General features: G+C 48.7%; 2 protein-coding genes and 1 long non-coding RNA gene across 4 annotated transcripts in view; 1 reads left to right on the top strand and 2 right to left on the bottom strand.

The window, feature by feature from the left end:
* Positions 1-68: 68 nt before the first annotated feature.
* itpkcb (inositol-trisphosphate 3-kinase Cb) lies at positions 69-14614 on the bottom strand. The gene is made up of 7 exons (XM_060074981.1): positions 13338-14614; positions 6554-6653; positions 5460-5673; positions 4846-5050; positions 3799-3900; positions 3298-3369; positions 69-2143 (listed from the first exon to the last, which is right to left on the bottom strand). Exons 1-7 carry the CDS (start codon positions 14478-14480, stop codon positions 1934-1936), a joined length of 2046 nt encoding a protein of 681 aa, XP_059930964.1. The 5' UTR covers positions 14481-14614; the 3' UTR covers positions 69-1933.
* Positions 14615-15509: 895 nt separating this feature from the next.
* Positions 15510-19305, top strand: part of gfm1 (G elongation factor, mitochondrial 1) — a 34259-nt gene continuing 30463 nt past the window's right edge. Inside the window, exon 1 of the mRNA XM_060074980.1 lies at positions 15510-15526. The gene's annotated coding sequence lies outside the window, so the exon portion shown is untranslated. The remainder of the gene's footprint in view (positions 15527-19305) is intronic.
* LOC132474754 (uncharacterized) lies at positions 17317-18703 on the bottom strand. 2 transcript variants are annotated; one of them, XR_009529722.1, is made up of 4 exons: positions 18634-18703; positions 18401-18554; positions 17839-17927; positions 17317-17472 (listed from the first exon to the last, which is right to left on the bottom strand). It is a non-coding gene; the product is annotated as an uncharacterized LOC132474754 (long non-coding RNA). The 2 variants fall into 2 exon arrangements; XR_009529721.1 differs by having other exon boundaries at positions 18351-18554.

The following is a 19305-nucleotide window of genomic DNA, read 5'->3' on the forward strand; positions in this document are numbered from 1 at the left end:
TTTGGCTGAATGATCGAATTATCACGGAATATATGGTAGATTCACAATAAATGGGGAGGAGACACATCTTTTAAGTTCCAGTTTATTTCAGCCTATACAAAGCAGAGACCTAATCAATTCACAATTATGCATATTTTGTCCCCTTAGAAGTCACTGCCTTAAAAAAATACAGCTCGTAGGTAATGGATACACAAAGTTAAGACCTCAACCCCTGAAGCCCCGCCCACTTTTCCCCACACTCACTGTCTGAAAACCCGGTCGTCTGTTAGTCATAAATCACAAAAATAAACCGCAAATGGAGAGGAAAGATAATACTTTGTAAACATTCAACGTTTCCCGGTCTTCAGTGTGTGCTTGGTGGGGAGTTCCCAGAGAAATAGGATTCCTCCCAGTATGCCAGTACTCCCATTGTGTTGTCTGGAGCCCTTTGTGTCGGGTACCGCGGTGCACATATCTTTACAAAGCAGAAGAACACCTGGACACAGTGCCTCAAGACACGTCCAGGGTCAGTCTTTAGGAAGACTCGGAGAGAATGTTCCCACACACATTCCGATCAAGGAATATCACGCCCCTTAAAGATTCCCAATAGAGCCATCGATGTCGTTATTTTACAAGATTATCACGTTTGGGCCATCTCTTGTAAACCATCATCTTTTCACAGACTATACAAATTAAAAAACCTTTGCATATCGAGTCAGGTTTGTAGCTGTGTTGACTCCTTATATTTTACACCATCGCCATGTCACACAAAATGTATTTTCCAGTTTGAATTGTAGGCGAAATGCCCCGTAAAGCCACTTAACATTTGAATCTGAGTGTTCCAGTTTACCACTTCATTACAGCTCATCAGTTCTTAGCAAATCCAATATCAATTAAACCAAGCTGAAAATCTGCAAACCTATCTCCCGATCAGCTGATTAATGTATGTGTAATTACGTATTACAATACAGTAAAGGCAGCGTTTGCTTTGTTCAATGGCTTAGTAAAGATCCATAGTGCAATTTACTCAAGAATGCTAAAGCTGTACACCATACCACGAATTATGTAAAAAAAAAAACAGTCCAGATATCATCTTTGCATTAGCCATAAAACAACAGTTACAACACTTTTAGTATGGTTAGCTTTGGAAGTCAATACTTGTTTTGTACTTGGATTTTATTACCTGGAGATAAACGCATGGAAATATATTGGAATGGTCAAAATGATTAGGCACACATATTTCCAACCGGGTAAGACAATATAAAGGCAAATACTTAAATAATAGTGTATTTACAGAATATGCACTGGTTTACTTGACTGATTGTTTACCAGTGTTTTAGTGTCGCTTATACAAAAAGGTCTAAAAAAAAAAGACAGAAGTGGCCCATGGCAAAAACAAAGCTGATCTCCATGAAGGCCACGGTCAAAAAACAACACGACTCGATGAAGTCCATTTTCCCTACATGTCATCCACACAGTTGGCCACCAGAGGGCGCCGAGGAGTCTCGAGTCAAATGTTTGCAAAACAAAACGGCGTTCAGTTCAGAACGTCAATAGTGACTGGAAGCAGAAACAGCTCCTCCACTCCTTCTCCCCTATCTGGTGGACGTCTTACAATGCCACAAGACATCACACCCCTTCCTCCGGTAACAGACACATGTCCGGGCGTAGATGGTGGGCTTCCCCCCCCAGTGCTGACCGGAATGAGAAAAAACAGGTGCCCCCAACCACGTGAGCATCGTGGTGTCTAAATCCCAAAACACGGATCTGATCCCAAATGGCCTGTCTCTCCATCTTCATCCCGGCCTCGTTCTTCACGCCCCCTCTCTGACCTCGTTTCCACGGGAACGAGAGAACCCCCCCCCCCCCCCAGCCTTTGGTGTCCGACCCCCTCCCGGTGACACCAGTAGCGCGGGGCCTCCCCCTGATAAGACCCCCACTCCCCCCCCCCCTCTCAGGGCGAGGGGGACATCATGCTGCTGAAGACGTCGATCAGGTTGTCCATGCCCCAGAGGTAGCCGTCCTCCCGGTTGCCCTCCGCCCAGGGGGTGCGGTGGTCCAGGGTCTGGGGGCTCGGCAGCGGCGCCGTCTTCCCGAAGTCGATCATCCAGACGCGCGCATTCCCCGTCGCGTCGTGGACGAACAGCAGCGAGCTGCCCACCACCTGGGGGAGACGGGGGGGAGACGGGGGAGTCAGAAGGCTGTTGTTGGGATTGGATGAACAAGCCTCGGTTACATGTTGGGCTGGGCAAGTTAACGCGTTAATTAACGCGTTAAACCCAATCTTATTTTACCGCGATTAATACAAATTCACGCATTAACCCACGCATTTTGGTGTTTAGTTCCACTTACTTTACATTCAATTCCACTTACAATCGCAGTAAGTGACAGCCTGTTTACAATTCCCAAATCTGTGGTTTTCCTATTCAAATTCAACCCACACTGAGTGAGTCAATACAACTCTGGATCACTTGTTCTAGTTTTTGCTTATTAAGTACGTTTGGTATGAATGATAAAGTGTCATTCCATTTGATAATCTCATTTAACTTCAATCGGAGTGGATTTAAAATGTAATTTTAAAAATGTGATTAATCGCGATTAAAACTTTTAATCAGCCCTGATTGTATGTTGACACTTTACATTTACATTCAGCAGACGCTTTTATCCAAAGCGACGTACGAGAAGGACATTTGTCAGAAGAAGAGAAACAACAATATATCTCCGTCGGTACAGTAAGGAAGTTCATAGAACCAGGTGCCAAGCACTAACCATCACTAGGTTAACCCATTCCCTGTATACAACGAAGATAGCTAAGGATAAGACGCTAGAAGATGCTAGGTACTATTTTTAAATGCTTCAATCAAATAACCAGTAGCTGATCGTACTCATCGTAGTGAGTGTGATTGACAGGGACAGCCTGTTTGTGGTTAACACGGTGTGGTAATCACAGGTGGATCCATAGCGATGAGGAGATGGGAACGCTATGAAAACCCATTTGGCTGAGGGGGGGACGGGCACGCTGGAGCCCATCCCTCTTGCCGGTTTATGTGTTCTCATCGTTGAAACTATGCTCTGCAATTACATAATCAGCAACTTCTGTGGAAGGACACATTACACAACCACCGTGGGAGTGAAGGGTACTGTAAATAACAGACTTATTTTTAACCGTTTCATCTCCATGTTGTTCTTCGGCGGTGCTTTTGTCCCTAAAGGATCCTTTGAGGGAGTGCACTCTATGCGTTGGAAGGTTTGATGGATGCATGGATCCATGTTTCAGGAGACCAGGGTAATGTGAAGGGTTGTAGGGAGGTGGTTCACCTCGTGCGTCCTGAAGAACTCGGACGTCTCCAGCACCGAGCGCAGCTCATGCAGTCTCTGCAGGTAGAGCTCCTGGACGCAGAGGATAAGATGGGCCACAGAGATGGTGAATGGACTGCATTTATTCAGCGCTTTCCTAACCAGTGGCCACTCGAAGTGCTTCACAATATTGTCTAACATTCACCCATACCTCCTCAGCCACATGCCGGCCCAGAACCAAGACCTTCTAATCACATCCCCAGTCACAAGGTGTCATCCCTTACTGGTCACTTCCAGTTAAAGTTTATTTTAACTGGCCAGTTAAAGTAAACTTTAACCGGATTAATTCCCTTAAAAGTTTACTTTAACTGGAAAAAAAAATGCTGACGTGTCAGTTTCACCTCGGTGACTATCACACCCAAACGTACCACAGTGGCTCATCGGCTCTCGGCCGCCTCCCCCTTTCTTGCATAAACAAATTACAGATTGTAGAAATCAGGTTGCTCAACATCTCCCACATACCAGGATCTGAATGTTTCCGTCCACAAAGTCCTCCAGGGCCTGCTTCACCTTCTGCAGGTGTCTGGTGGTCTTAAAGCTGGTGTTACAGGTCCCATCCGCCTTCTGTTCAGAACACAAGCAGAGCAACGCACACGTCAACACACCAGCCAGAACAACGCACACATCAACACAACAGCCAGAGCAACGCACACATCAACACACCAGCCAGAACAACGCACACATCAACACAACAGCCAGAGCAACGCACACGTCAACACACCAGCCAGAGCAACGCACACATCAACACAACAGCCAGAGCAACGCACACGTCAACACACCAGCCAGAACAACGCACACATCAACACAACAGCCAGAGCAACGCACACGTCAACACACCAGCCAGAGCAACGCACACATCAACACAACAGCCAGAGCAACGCACACGTCAACACACCAGCCAGAACAACGCACACATCAACACAACAGCCAGAGCAACGCACACGTCAACACACCAGCCAGAGCAACGCACACATCAACACAACAGCCAGAGCAACGCACACATCAACACATCAGCCAGGACAACACACACATCAACACACCAGCCGGGACAACGCACACGTCAACACATCAGCCAGAGCAACGCACACATCAACACACCAGCCGGGACAACGCACACGTCAACACACCAGCCGGGACAACGCACACGTCAACACACCAGCCGGGACAACGCACACGTCAACACACCAGCCGGGACAACGCACACGTCAACACACCAGCCGGGACAACGCACACGTCAACACACCAGCCGGGACAACGCACACGTCAACACACCAGCCAGACCAACGCACACGTCAACACACCCCCCCTGAGCTCCGCCGCCAACCGTAGAACACAAGTACTTGTAATTCATGAGCTGTCGTCTGATTCATTCCTTTTTGTACGAGGAAAGAATTTCGAACGCTCTTTGTTTATGCAGACGACTCAAGAGAACTGCCAAGTTCAGTTCGGTCAGCGCAGGCGCTTCCTGTGTCGAACCGAGGATAAATATTTACACACTCGGCCTCTGACCTTTATGCCTTCGATCCGGAAGCCCAGCGTGGTGGTGGAGCTGATGGTCTCCCTCCACTGCATGTAGCGGGGCTTGGTGACCCCCTGCTGGGCCCTCTCCTGCTCCGTGGGCGCCCCGGGGTCGATCTCCACCATCTTCTCGTACATGTCCTTCCTCAGGCGGGGCCGCTCGCGGGCCTTGCTCAGCTCCTCCTCCAGGTAGGTCCTGGGAGGGAGACGGCAGGGGGGGGGTTAACATAGCGCGTCGACCCCGGTTCCCATGGTGGTGGGATGGCGAGGGCGAGGGGGGGGGGGGGGGGGGGGGGGGTCTATACGGTTACACAGAGCTATTTTGTTTCAACCCCATCCCCCTGCAATTGTCAATGAACCAATCAGGGAGATGTTGACCCAAAGGACAGAGTTTCCCGTGTTCTCATCAAGCAGATGTGACCGGTTTACCCCAGGGTCAAAGGTTAACGTCAGATAACGCTAACGATAAGGGACAGCGTGAGGGCGGCTCGACTTGTACTCGACAGTACAAGGAACAGGAAACAAAGCGTGAACGATAAACGGTCAACAACGTATGGCCTATCCCAACGTATGCCCCCCCCCCCCCCCCCCCCCCCGCCGCGTACCTGCTGCCCATCTTGCAGTCCATGATGGAGGGCGAGTCGAAGTCGGCCAGCAGGTCGTCCATGAGGTTGTAGTCCTGCTGGTCGCGCTGCACCACGCCGTGGTACCCAGGCACGTGGGGCCGCAGCGCGTCGCCCATCAGCTTCTGGAGGCACTGCTGCTCGCACGCACAGAAGCGCTTCAGCAGCCGGCCGTACTCCCCCTCCTGGAAGTTCCCTAGGAGACGAGGGAGCAGGAGTTCAAGATGGAGGGAACAAGGGTTCTGGTTTGCAGGTGGCCGGTGACTGGACGGCGGCTAGTTGGATCCCCGGCGCCTCCTCGAGTGTCCAGGTGTCCCTGAGCAAGACACCTCACCCTGACTGCTCCCGACGAGCTGGCTGTCGCCCTGCGTGGGCGACACCGTCGTCGGTGTGTGAATGCGTGTCTAAACTAGTGCCGTCAGTTAAACACGTTATTAACGGCGTTAAGGCAAACCAATTTTAACGCTGTTATTTTTTTATTTTGCGATTAACGCAATTCTTTATTTTATTTTTTTTATTTGGCTCAAAACAAAGAATCAGTAGCCTGACTGCTATGTTCAAGGCAGTATGTTTGTATGTTCATCGTTTAATTGCACTATAGGCTTTTTTTTTTGCATCGTCCTGTTTTGATCAGTATAAGCCAATGTTGTTATCAATAAAAAATCATTTGCACAAGGCAAGCCGATGCAGTTCTCCATGTTGATAAGAGAATTAAAATGAGAAAAATGAATGGGTCAAAGTAATCAAGGGATATTTAGCATAGAAAAAACATTTGCGATTAATCGCGAGCTAACTATGGCATTAATGTGATTAATCGCGATTAAATATTTTAATCGCTTGACAGCACTAGTTTAAGTCGCTTTTGATAAAAGCGTCTGCTAAACATTGACATTCACATTGAGGGCGTTCAGCAGCAGCTGTCATCCAAAGCGACTTACAATAAGTACATTTGTCAGGAGAAGGTGAAACAATATATATCGCTGTCGGCGCAGTCAGGATGTTCATGGAGCCAAGTGCAATCGCTAGATGTAAATGTACACGCGTTAACAGGAAGGCGTGTGCTGGGTGGAGCTTACCTGCGTGGCCGGCCAGCTGCACCCACGGATAACGCTTCTTGAAGGACACAACGAAGGGGGACCAGTGTACCATGGTCTTGATCTTCTGCCAGGGCTTGTTCTGTGGAGCCCAGAATAAACCGTCAACTTATTAGACAGGTTTAGAAGTATGTTGGCAGATCTCCGGGAACCCTTGCTTACGCATGAGTGTGTTCAAACAAAGAGCGGAAACGAAGGGTCGCTCAGAAGCACACACCTCAGTGTAGACATTGGACAGAAACCTCCCTCAGCCAGGCCAGATGCACTATGTCCGTGACCAAGCCCATTCATAAAACATTTACCCAGTCTGCCAATGCACATGTCATAAAACAGACCCCCCCCCCCCCCTCCTCTGCTGTCTGAAACTCTGTGTCTGTGTGTCTGTGTGTGTGTGTGTCACACAGGCGTTTTCTGTATTGGGAAACACCCTCACATGGACGATTTGCAACAGGGATTTCGAGGCCAGAGAATCCGAAGAAGGAGCACATAACACGGATCTCAACACAGGGAACGCCGGGAGCCCGAACAGTGAAGGAGAGGGTCTGGGTTCAAGTCCCGGGTGATAAGGCCAAAGGCCGGTGAGAGGACAGAGAACAGAGAGATGTTATCGAGGACACAACAGCGAGCCACATGAAGTCAATGTTATGGTATTCCGGCGCAGATGGCAATCTCTGCGTAACTGTCGACGATTAAACATTTACTAACGTAGTCCACTGACCCTCGCCGCTCCCTTTCCCCGTGTGTGCGTATCCCCGTGTGTGTGCGTGTGTGTGTGTGTGTGTCTCTGCGCGTGTGTCCCCGTGTGAGTGCTTGTCCTCGCTGTTCTCCTCGCATGCCTTCCCTCCGCGGCACAAACCGGATTCCAACAGGGGTTGGACACGTTTGACAAAAGCTTCAGGCAGGGTTTGGAAGGTACAAATGTTAGCGTTTTAATAACTGCTTGTGAGCCACAACTGTGACATACAACCACTAAGTGTCTACTAGTATCAGTGTAGTGGTGTTAGTTGTGTCTGCCGCTAAGTATCTACTACTAGTGGCCACTAGTATCATTGTACTAGTGTGAGTAGTGTCTACCACTAAGCAGCCATTGCTGTCAGAGTAGTGTCTGCCACTAAGTGTCTTTGGCCATTGGCTTTTAGGGGGAGTGACTCGTCTCCTGAGGGAAAATCAGAGGTATTATCCTTTGCTAAAAGATCTTCATGCTGAACGGTCTCCAACCCTACTTTAACATGTTTTTTTGGGCCGACATTTCTCATTCCATCCATATGCAGTGCAACAACAGCACAATCTTGCGCAATAAGAAAATACAAACATTGCATATTCGTGCGTGTTCAGCCCACTCCATATCGAGTGGGCTGGACACGCGACCACATCATCCGCCCTACGACAAGAGTTATAGAACCACTAATGTGTGCGTGAACCGGAAAGCACGTCACTATTTTTGTTATGACGGTAACAGAACATCAGTGATCGAAAAATATCATATATATGAATGAATATATATATATATATATATATAGATATATATATATATATATATATATATATGAGAGAGAGAGAGAGAGCGGGAGAGAGCGAGAGAGAGAGCGAGCGAGAGAGAGAGCGAGCGAGAGCGAGAGAGAGACTGCATGGACTGATCCCTCAATCTGATAATCAGATTACCCTGAACCACTAAAAACACAGCATCTCAAAGAACAGGAAACGGAGCACTTTGGATGGCACCACGATAACCGGCAGCATGGGACGCCTCGATCCGCTTCAAGTTCTTGTAGAATATTAAATATGGCCTTTGTTTGTGTGAAAGTAAATTTGATCATTAATGATGACTCACACTTGGCACGAAATAATAGAAAATGTATTTGGCTCACCTGTGAGCCGGTTTGAGGGTGCATCAGAACGCCTTTCAGGACAAGAACATCCAACAGGTCACACCTGAGATTGGATCAGTCCGGAATGTTCCATTACGCTTCAGATGACAGAGGACTGATTACACAATACACTTGGCAAAGCCTGGCCTTTGCCGTAAAGCTTGATGTCACAATAGATAATAAATTACACTTAACAATACTAGTGTTGTTGGTTTTTTGTCTTCGCTGTACCTAAGTCGTGACAACAATTAACCTGCTTATTAAACAGTTGACTTGGGGTCAACGGCTTTATGGCCAACATCACATCCCGGCAGACTGGTAGATTTAGCACGACAACCAAGCTATGACCTCGCCTGTTTACATTTACATTCAGGGCCTTTATCAGACGCTTCGCTTGTCCAAAGAGACTCACAATAAGCACATTTTTCAGAAGAAAGAGAAACAATATATCGCTGTCGGTACAGTGAGGATCTTTGTGTAGAAGCTGAGCAGCTTCCCCGACTAGGTTTACACATGCATTGCATTGGGTTGAAGCAGTTGATGTGTCGATGCGTTTTCACTCTGTGGTACCGCGGCAAGCTTTACGCAACCAGTCCTACTCTGGACCATCTCATATAAAAGGTCAATGGAATGCATTTTTCACTGCGCTTTTCTAAGCAGTGGCCATACAAAGCGCTTTACAATACTGCCCAACAGTCACCCATTCATGCACACACATTCACCCACCGACAGCGGTGTCAGCCACGCAGGGCGACAGCCAGCTCGTCAGGAGCAGTCAGGGTGAGGCGTCTCGCTCGGGGAGACTTGACACTCAGATAGGAGGTGCCAAGGATCGACCTAGCAACCTTCCGGTGGCAGCTAACCTCCAGCTAACCTGTTTTACTTCCTGAGCCACATGCCGCCACATAGTGTAGTATAGTATGCATTCAAATGAAACGTCCTAACCCCCGATCGGTGCGTTGAGGATCCAGTGGACGTCTCGTTTCCTGCCCCCCCCCCCCCCCCCGCTCCCCAGCAGCGTTTTGTTTCCAGCCGTGGAATCCTGGGAATGCTGCTCGTTTTTCTTCATAGGAAGAAGAGCCACTTCACAGACCACTGAAGGGCCAACTTCTGAGAGAGGTGTCCCGGCGTCCGCTGTTTTGCGGCCCCAAAAGGTTCGTCTTCAGTAACACCACCAACATACCAACCGATACTCCCCCAACCCCTGATCACCCAACTGTACTCCCAAAGGACCTGGCGGATAGGAGCCACCATTCAACACTTTTCCTCTCTCATTTTTTCTACATCTGCCTATTGAAACCGTAATAATGCATCACCTGTGAGGCTGAGCGTGGAAAGCATGGTCAACAGCGACGCGTTCTGCCTTCCTCACCTGACAGATGGAGGGGGGGGGGGGGGGTGAGAACTGCTGAGGCAGCCAGACAAGGTGAGAGGACACCCCCCCCCCCCCCCCCCCCCCCAGCACTGGGTCACCCCAACCAACACCTTCACCTCCCACCTGGTCACTGAGCTGCCAAACCAAGGTGACCTCTATGACAGCGGAAGGTGTCCACTAAGCGAACCCTCACCTCGTACCCTTGCCCAGACGTCCCCCACCCTCTTTATTTACCAGTGCTCCCCCCCCCCCCCCCCCCCCAGTGCCATCTCCCTGGATCCCGGGTCTCTTGGGTGCAGCTCACACACTGGCCTGCTTTGTTTATCTCCATTTACCCCGGATTTGACCTGTCCTCCACAGCCGTCCTCTCTGCGTGTCCTGCAGCGTGTCCTGCAGCGTGTCCTGCAGCGTGTCCTGCAGCGTGTCCTGCAGCGTGTCCTGCAGCGTGCTCACCTCCTCCTCCACCTGATGCTGTAGCCCTCCCCCCCCACCCCCGCAATCCAGCCTATCCTGAGCTTCAGCCCTGTGCGGAGCCACAGGCGTGTGAGGGGGGGGGGGAAACAACTTACAAATACTGTAGTAGCTCTCCCTACCGCCCCTCCTCGCAGGCTACTGGACAAGGTTTCCACGGCAACACCACCGAGGTGGTGTGCGTCTGCGTTTGTGCGCGCGCGTTCGGGGTGCGAGTGAACCGTGAACCTTCTCACCCTGGAGGGAACCCGCCAGACGGCTCCCGTCTCTCTTCAGGAACGCTGCGGGCGGTCGGAGGCGGGTACATGTGTCGAGCAGAGGCCTGTTTTCACAAGTTGAATACAGAGTAACCACTTCCCTCCCTCCCTCCCCCCCCCTACCTCCTGCCTCCTGCAGCCAGACCACGCAGCCACCGCCTGTGTTTACACGTGCATCGTAAGTGTGAGGACATCTTGTGCGCGTGTGCATGCTCACACTGTGTTCACACAAGCATGCGTAAGAGGCTGTGGGAGTTTGCATACTGAACGCCAATGAATACAACTTTACAATTGTGGGGGATAAGATGAATTCTCTTGCCTAGTGTCAAACTCTCCGTGTGGGCTCACGTGTCGTCAAAGAGTCACTGTGCGCTTTTGCGCGAGTGTGTTTGGGCTCTCCCTCATCTCGGCTTATCTTCATTTCCCCCCCCTTGTTTTCTGTTCCACTGTCTCAAGGTATTCCAGGGGAAAAGATTAGACTTAGAGAGAGTGTGAGTGAGTGAGGGAGTGAGTGAGTGTTTGTGACCCAGGCCAGGAGTAACTTCACAAGTAGGTGAGTTATGAGGGCCCACAAAATCCCCATTGTTGTGTGAAGTGTGAAAAGTAGACACTGGTCTACGATCCGTCAGGCAACGCTCGCACGCCACGAGCAAGAGCAAATACTGTCACCGAGAGAAAGAATGAAAAAAAAAAAAAAAAAAAAAAGCACCATATATGGCAAAACGTGTTGCCGAGCAACGGCTCTGCCTTCAGCCCAATTTTCCATGACACACGTTCAACACAGAAGGCATGCTAGATGGCATCTGAGTGATTAGCCTGTGCGTGCGTGCTAGTGTGTGTGTGTGAGTCTCTCTGCGTGTCTGCTCAGGTATCTGCTCGCATCACTAAGCACACAGCAGAGTGTAACAGGTTTGGCGGAACACTGGTCATGCAGACGCTGAACAAAGTCAGCACAACAGACACGCCCTCCTCGCCCTCCCAGAGACCTCACTGTAGACGGACTTAGAGGACAGCTCACCAGCACTGGGATCGTGAGTCAGCCGCCAGTTCAGCTCCCATCAACAACATCTCTCCCGACCGTGACTAATCCTTCCTCATTCTTCAGATTTGTGCAATTTTTTGAGGACGGAAATGATGCTTTACAGAGTTTCCTATGACATCAACATGAAATAATAGCAAAGACGTGCGTTTCACCAAACGTTATGACACTCAGGAAGAGCTGACTGTATGTTCCCTTTACTGTTACAACGAGGACAGAGTTCAGAGGTCTCGCTTCTCTCAGCTTTGGCACACGTTACATAAGAAAAACACAAACACCAAGTACACAAGTACGAGTCTATTGTAGTCGCCAGTGCCGCCGTTTCCACGAGAAGACCGGGGGAGTCCGGCACGAAGGCCAGCATCTTCACGCACATCTAGAGGACTGTGGAGAGTCTGCGGATGGCCGCCCTGTTCACCGCCTGGTACGCAGATCCCCACAGAGCCCTGGCAGTCAGGAGGACATCTGTCAGCAGGGGTGCCTGCAGGAGGTCACCAGCCTCAACATGGACCGCTGCCCCCCACCCGTCACGCAGGCTGGTCACCTCGTTACCGTCTGACCCTCGAGACAGGAGCAGGACTGACTGCACCACCAGACCTACAGACAGTCTCTGGACCTCCAGACAGACCTGCAGACAGTCTCTGGACCTCCAGACAGACCTACAGACAGTCTCTGGACCTCCAGACAGACCTGCAGACAGTCTCTAGACCTCCAGACAGACCTACAGACAGACTCTGGACCTCCAGACAGACCTGCAGACAGTCTCTAGACCTCCAAACAGTCTCTGGACCTCCAGACAGACCTGCAGACAGTCTCTGGACCTCCAGACAGACCTACAGACAGTCTCTGGACCTCCAGACAGACCTACAGACAAACCTACAGACCGTCTCTACCGCCAGGATCCTCAAATCATTAACCGAACTATCCACATATCTATCCAAATACATGTGTCACACAAATAATTCCTAATTTCAACATATTTACAGTTTTATTTTGTATGCGTCATTCTAATATTTGTATTGTTTTATCTTTATGACTAGTGCTCAAACTTTGGATCACCGTTTGTTCTGGTGTTAACCTACACATGATTAGTAAAGCTTAGCTGAAGCAGGATGGACCAAAACAAGCCTGACACTGTATTCTTAGTCCTGAGTCCTTGTTCAAAGAGATGTGATCATTCAGCTTTAACTATCTACATACTGACTGACCAATGGAAACTAATGTAGACATTAAGATAATGATGATTATCATATCACTAGCGGCTTGCTTATATCACACAGAACTAAAGTTGAATCAGTTGAATATCTTGAAGGCCACCCATTCCATTATCCTTGCTGTTTTTATCCTTTCCCAACTCTGCATTCTTCAATAGATAGTTCCAGCGTCAGTGACCTCTGACCTTGAAAGCAACCTGCGTTGTCAAAAGACTATTTATAGTGAAGACATCCTGTTTTCAGGATAGGCACCAGTCATTCCTAGCGTGTCCGTTTGAATAGTTAAAGCCCTCCGGTCCATGGAGAAGAACACAGCTTCCTATTAGGCAGACCTGGAAAACAATAATCTTTTCTGTGTTTTAGGACTTCACACGGGGCCACCCTTTAGTGAAACAAGTCAAACCACCGAGTCTGAAAGTGAATAATGCAAGACAATCGACATCTACCCGAGGCTTAATGCCCCATGCACTGATTGATCACAGAGAAGGGAGGTGAAGACCGTAGAAAGTAGAGTGGCAGGTAAACCAGTATAGGACACTCACACACGTCCCGTCGTCCGGGCTGCCCATCGAATTGCACAGGCCTGGAGAGAGACTGGACTCGATGTCACTGGCGGTGAAGTCATCTTCTGATTCCTCGAACGACGAGGCTGACGACAGGCAGACGGAAGAACTGTTGGACAGCTTCCGAGGGGAGCGGATGAGCGCCGGGGACCCCCCGCAGCCGCTGTCCGAGCAGGGCGACTCCTCGTCCGGCTGTAGCTCGTAGCCCGAACCGCCGAGCCCCAGCCCGGTGTAGGAGGGTGGGGAGCCCTGCGACCGGCTGGGACTGGGCTCCCTGGTGATGATCAGCTTAGGAATAGTACCGGGGAAACTTTGGCCTCCTCCCGAGGGACTCTGAAGGTAATCCGAGTCTTTCCGTGGAGCGGATTTAACCGCACACGGGGTGATTTGGTCGTTTACGGGCATAGTCTGACAAGGAACGGAACAGAAGTTAGTTTTGGTCATGGTGTCGGGCGTGTGATCGCTCGTTCGGGCCGAAGGTTCGGCCGAAAACGAGCCGAGCCCAGCCGAGGTCCGCTCCCTGCCCGAGACGAGCACCGAGGCTCGGTTTAGATATGAGCCAGAGACTGCCCCGGCCTCGGAGGTATCAGGACCCTGGATGTGGTTTCCCAGTGGCTTACTTTCCATGGCCTTCGGAGGGGGGTTGGAGTCATGGTCCGTCCTATTGTTTCTGGGTTCCCCACACCGCTGGTCCCCGACTCGTAGATCAAGACCGAGAGAATCGGCTCCCCTCAACACGTCCTGGGCTACACGCACATTGTTCACACCGTCCTGGGTGTCCTCCTCACCCGAGGCCGTATGCTTCGTTCCGATCCCCGACACGCAACACTCATCCTCCGGTAACTTTTCCTTCTCGTGGTTTCGATGATTCTCCGAACCGCGTATGAAAGCTACTCGGTCCTCTTGGCTCCTAGAGCCGACCTGCTGGTTCTCTAAACGCGCGATGTTGTTCTCCGATTGAGAGTCGATGAGATCCTCCAGTCGCTCCGCACCAGGTTCAGACCTGCGGACTCGACACCGCGGGGCTGGCTCTGCTTCACCCGGAGCGGCGGCGGGGTGGTGCGGGCAGGAGCGCGTTTGTCCCATACTGTTCGCCGTAGTAGTGGAGCGCGTTTGTCCCATCCTGCTCTACGTAGTAGTGGAGAGCGTTTGTCCCATGTTTCTGGCCGTAGTAGCGGAGCCAAGGACGCACCCTCCAAATCACTGAGGAAGGAACCACACACTGAGGAAGGAACCACACACTATAGTCACTCTGTGACTAAAGTATGAAGAGCCTTAAATGACCGCACCCATTCCCTTCACTGATCAATAGTCACTGATCAATATTCTCATCAGTGCTGCTGCTGCTTCACCACCATCTACTGTTCCCTTTAATGCAGCAAATGTCCCACAACAACACGCCAAACGGTCAAATACTAGTATATTAATATAAAAATCGTCTATCGGCTCATCACTCTAATTTGATATCCATACAAAGTAGGCCAGTTTATCTTAAGCATTGAAGTAGACCAATAATGTTTAGTTTAACATAACGAAGCTGTATTATATTGCCCTCTTGTGTACTGAAACAGACTTTTCGGTTGAAGACGTCTTGCCACAGGTGGCCTAGGAAACTCTGCGAGAGACATCACGGAAAGAGGAAATAATGACTACAGAAGGGACTTGTTAGGTTTGTTGTGGCACTAAATAAACGACCACCAAACCCAGTGCATGATGACTAATGTGTTCATCAGTAGCATGACAGGCGCATTAAACGTTCCGGAGACTGGCAGGCATGATGGAATATACATGTTAATCTACAGTAAGGCAGGTGCTTTAAACTTGCTGTCAGAGCGGAGGGCTGGAGACCGCAGACGCGACAGGAAGGACAACAATGGAAAGAGTCACTCACGTGCACGTGCACGTGCACTCAATCACACGCACCACCATGGTGCGATACGACCAATGAAGGGAATGGGTGGGACTAATTAATGCACCCAATCATGCAATGACTTCACAATCCACCCATCCCATGACGCTCCCTCATCAAGCACATCCCAACCCTGGAGTGAAGTTAAGTAACCATTAAAGTAGCTTGGGAACACTTTCTGCATGTAGTCGGTTCCACTGATTAAACATCACATCATATTCAGATGCATTGAATTGGAGGTTTACCTACCATACAGCGCGTGAGTCCTCTGTGTCCTACCTCTGTCTGGATCCCATAGACCCGCAGCGGGTCGGGGGTGTGTGGTTGAGTGGGAGGAAGCACTTATGAACCATTATTACATCAGGCTGTATCTGGCCTCAATCTGATCAATAGAGTTTGGCACTAGATTCTAGTGCCAAATCCCAGCACCACACCAAAAGGAGGCAGCAAATCAGAGCTAAACACATTATCTGCTCATTTCCACATTTTAAGAGAGCAACACAAAACAGGTTTATAATATTTGGATGTTTTATTTTCTTTAAATCAAGCAGGTTACATTTCATTCGTTTTTACACAATCTGATATTTGGAGGCATTTGCAAATATGCTCATAAATTACATGATTTGTAATCCCAAAGAATGAGGTGGTTAATGATCAATATTGGGATCAACAGTGATCACCCTACTAATGTAGGCATTACGTATGCAGGCAGAAAAAGAAAAGTTCCCATTAAGGTCTCATGTGAAACACCACAGGTCTGAAATACTCAGGAACACATGAAAATGGCCCAAAAATGAATTTCACTCTCCAACCTTTTGCTAAAGAGACGTTGACAGGCCCACAGAGAGCCTGGAGCTCACGGGACAACATTCACACATTCTGCTTCATGAAGAGGTCAGATTATCGTCAGACCATAGACATTACATGTAAGGACACTGAACATTTGGCCGGATTACACATAGAAATGCAATCCAAAACAAAATGGGTAAAGATAAAGCATGTTTATTGATGCGGCAAACAAAGGTTCAAATATCCTCCAAAGCACTCAAAGAATGAAACTCAAAACGCAGATGAGGTAAAAGAAGAAACTTCTAAATTAAAGTGGAGCGACCCAGGGACAAGTCTGGTTTGGGTTAAAGATTATGGATGGTTAACTTTGTGTAACGTGTTTGGACAAGCAAGTTTAGGTTTTAAGCAAGCGACTTCAGGTATTAGGCATGCGACTTCAGGCAAGCGACTTCAGGTATTAGGTGACCTTGGGTGTCTTGAAAGGCGCCTCTAAATTAAATGTATTATTATTATTATTAGGCAAGCGACTTCAGGTATTAGGCAAGCGAGTTAAGCCAAGAGAGTACTGGCAAGTGAGTCAAGCTAAGCGAGTTTAGGTTTTATGCAAGCGAGTTTAGGTTTTATGCAAGTGAGTTTAGCCAAGCGAGTACAGGCAAGCGAGTCAAGCTAAGCGAGTTCAGGTATTAGGCAAGCGAGTTTAGGCAAACGAGTTTAGGCAAGCGAGTTCAGGTAAGCGAGTCAAGCTAAGCGAGTTCAGGTATTAGGCAAGCGAGTTTAGGCAAGCGAGTTTAGCCAAGCGAGTACAGGCAAGCGAGTTTAGGCAAGCGAGTTTAGGCAAGCGAGTTCAGGTATTAGGCAAGCGAGTTTAGGCAAGCAAGTTCAGGTTTTATGCAAGCGAGTTTAGGTTTTATGCAAGCGAGTTTAGACAAGCGAGTTTAGGCAAGCAAGTTTAGGTAAGAGAGTCAAGTTACTTTAGGCCTCACTTTATTTGCGGTTAAATTGCGGCATTAGGTTTGCTTCCAGCCTCGACCCTCTAGTCGCTCCCTATAAAGAGGGTTCCCAGCTACCGTGATAAAATACAACAGCTGGGATTACAGATATGGAGTACAGAAATAAATGACAAAGATTGATTCAAACATTCTTCCCCCAAAATGTGGTGCAACATAAAATGGAGAAAATAATTACTTTCTCTCCATTGAAACCCAGTCATATCTTACGATCTCACGAGGTCCCGCCGCAAGGGGCGGACTTACGAGCTCTATAGAGTGTGCACTGTGTGTTGATGTTGGGTGTGGATTAATGTGCTGGTGTAGCCATCCAGGGATCCTCAGGGTTTATGGGAGTAGGACACACTGGTGTAGCCATCCAGGGATCCTCAGGGTTTATGGGAGTAGGACACACTGGTGTAGTTCAGTACTGTGAAGTAAATTGATGCAAAAAGTAGAATCAGTGTCAAGGGCAATGAAATGTCTATAAATGCAGGAACAGCCCCATCTGGTCTCAATCAACATTTGATTTCATACTTAAATTAGCGAAAAAACAAGCATTTATTTACCGCAACCGTCCTAGTGCTGGAGAACCAGGTTTAAAAAAAATTCAATACGAGCCTCCAGGTGCATTGGAGTTACTGCATTTAATTAACTTTAATTTAATTAAGAGCACACTAGTCAGTGGAGATGTTCACAGAAAAGACTTGTCTTCAGACCTTTATAAAGATCAGGAGGGATTATATAATTGCCGTTTGACGCGTTAGGTCTGTTCAAGGAGGAAGTGAATATTTACCAGCGTTGGGTCTCTGCACCATGACACCCAGCTGCCGCACATCTGGTCTCCCTTTAAGTCGCCTGAAGGAGAGGTCAACTTAATTGAACCTAAGGGGAATGGGTCACAAGAAAAGGTACGGATAAATCAAAGCTAAACATAGAAAGGATGAAAACAAGCATTGTCCAACATGGGGTTCGGTGAAATTTTGATGTAAAAACATTTAAGTGTACGATCCAACCATCAAAAACAGGCTCTTCTTATCATGTTTCCAATGTACCCCGAGTTGCTACGCCCTCATCAGCCACCAGGTGGCAGACGTGATTTTGTCAGAAGGAGCAAAATAGCCATCCAGCTTGATTACAGCAATAGTAGAGGAGCGAGTCAAAAGAATGCGTTTGAGCACCTTCAGCCATTGGCTCTTGTTCAAGGACATCCCGCTGATTGGCTGAAGTCAGATCTTATTCTCTAGAAAGTTTGTTACAGAAGAAGCCCCTAGTATCAAAGCAACATACCCGCCAAACAAAACTAACCTTGTTGAATAAATGAAAATGTCTTCAAGATGGTCAATCCAGTATCTTACCGGTTCAACATGGAGTCTCTAGTCGGCTGCGCTGCGGGCCTTAGGTCCGTCCTCTGCTCCGGGACGAGGTCTTGAGTATAAAGAACCAGTCAGTCATCAAGCTGCTTGGTCTCTTCAAAGAGGTGGAGGTTTGACCGCCTGCACCATGAGGACGCTGTGGATACGGTATGGGACCATTTATCAGCGGATCTGAACTGCAGAACTTTAATCACATCAGCTGTAGATTTATGTACCTTCTCCGGAAAGATGAGTGGTCGTCAGCCCCTGAGCAGTGATCTTCATCCCCAGTGACTCCTTCAATCCCGCTGGAGCAAACACTCAGTTACCATTTGGAGATAACCCAGCTACCCTAGTGTACTCACTACTAAGTGATACAACCCGGTTCAGTGTTTCCCCCAGACAATGTCTTAGTCAAGGTGGGGGTGGGGGGGGGGGGTCTTCGGTGAGGGTTTCAGTTCGCAATAATACATACAACCGCCTTTTCAATTGCATTCAAAATGCTTTATGGCACGACTATTGTTTTGAACAGTATACAGTATTAGCGACAAATTATTTATCTATATTTTTTGTATTTGAGGAAAGTATGTTTTCTTTCCCTATGAGTTTTGCACTTTGTTATTGCATAATTATTTTTTATATATAATTTTTCTACGTTGGTAGTCAAGGCGGGGCCCTACTGTTAAGACGGCCTTAACCACACAGCGCTGGGGGAAACACTGCAGTTACTTGAGTTAAACATTAGAGTTTAGTCCCCACATGGCGATACCACCAGTTCATGGCTGCGCTCTTTGATTTTCTCGTTGATCAGATTGACCTGAGAAAGAGCTTACCTTCCATGGATGAGGAGCTGGTTGGTCTAATCACGAGCCGCCTTCGGACCTCCACCGCCGGACCCCCCAGCCGTC

The sequence above is a fragment of the Gadus macrocephalus genome, chromosome 16, assembly GCF_031168955.1.
Source record: "Gadus macrocephalus chromosome 16, ASM3116895v1".
Classification (NCBI taxonomy): Eukaryota; Metazoa; Chordata; class Actinopteri; order Gadiformes; family Gadidae; genus Gadus; species Gadus macrocephalus.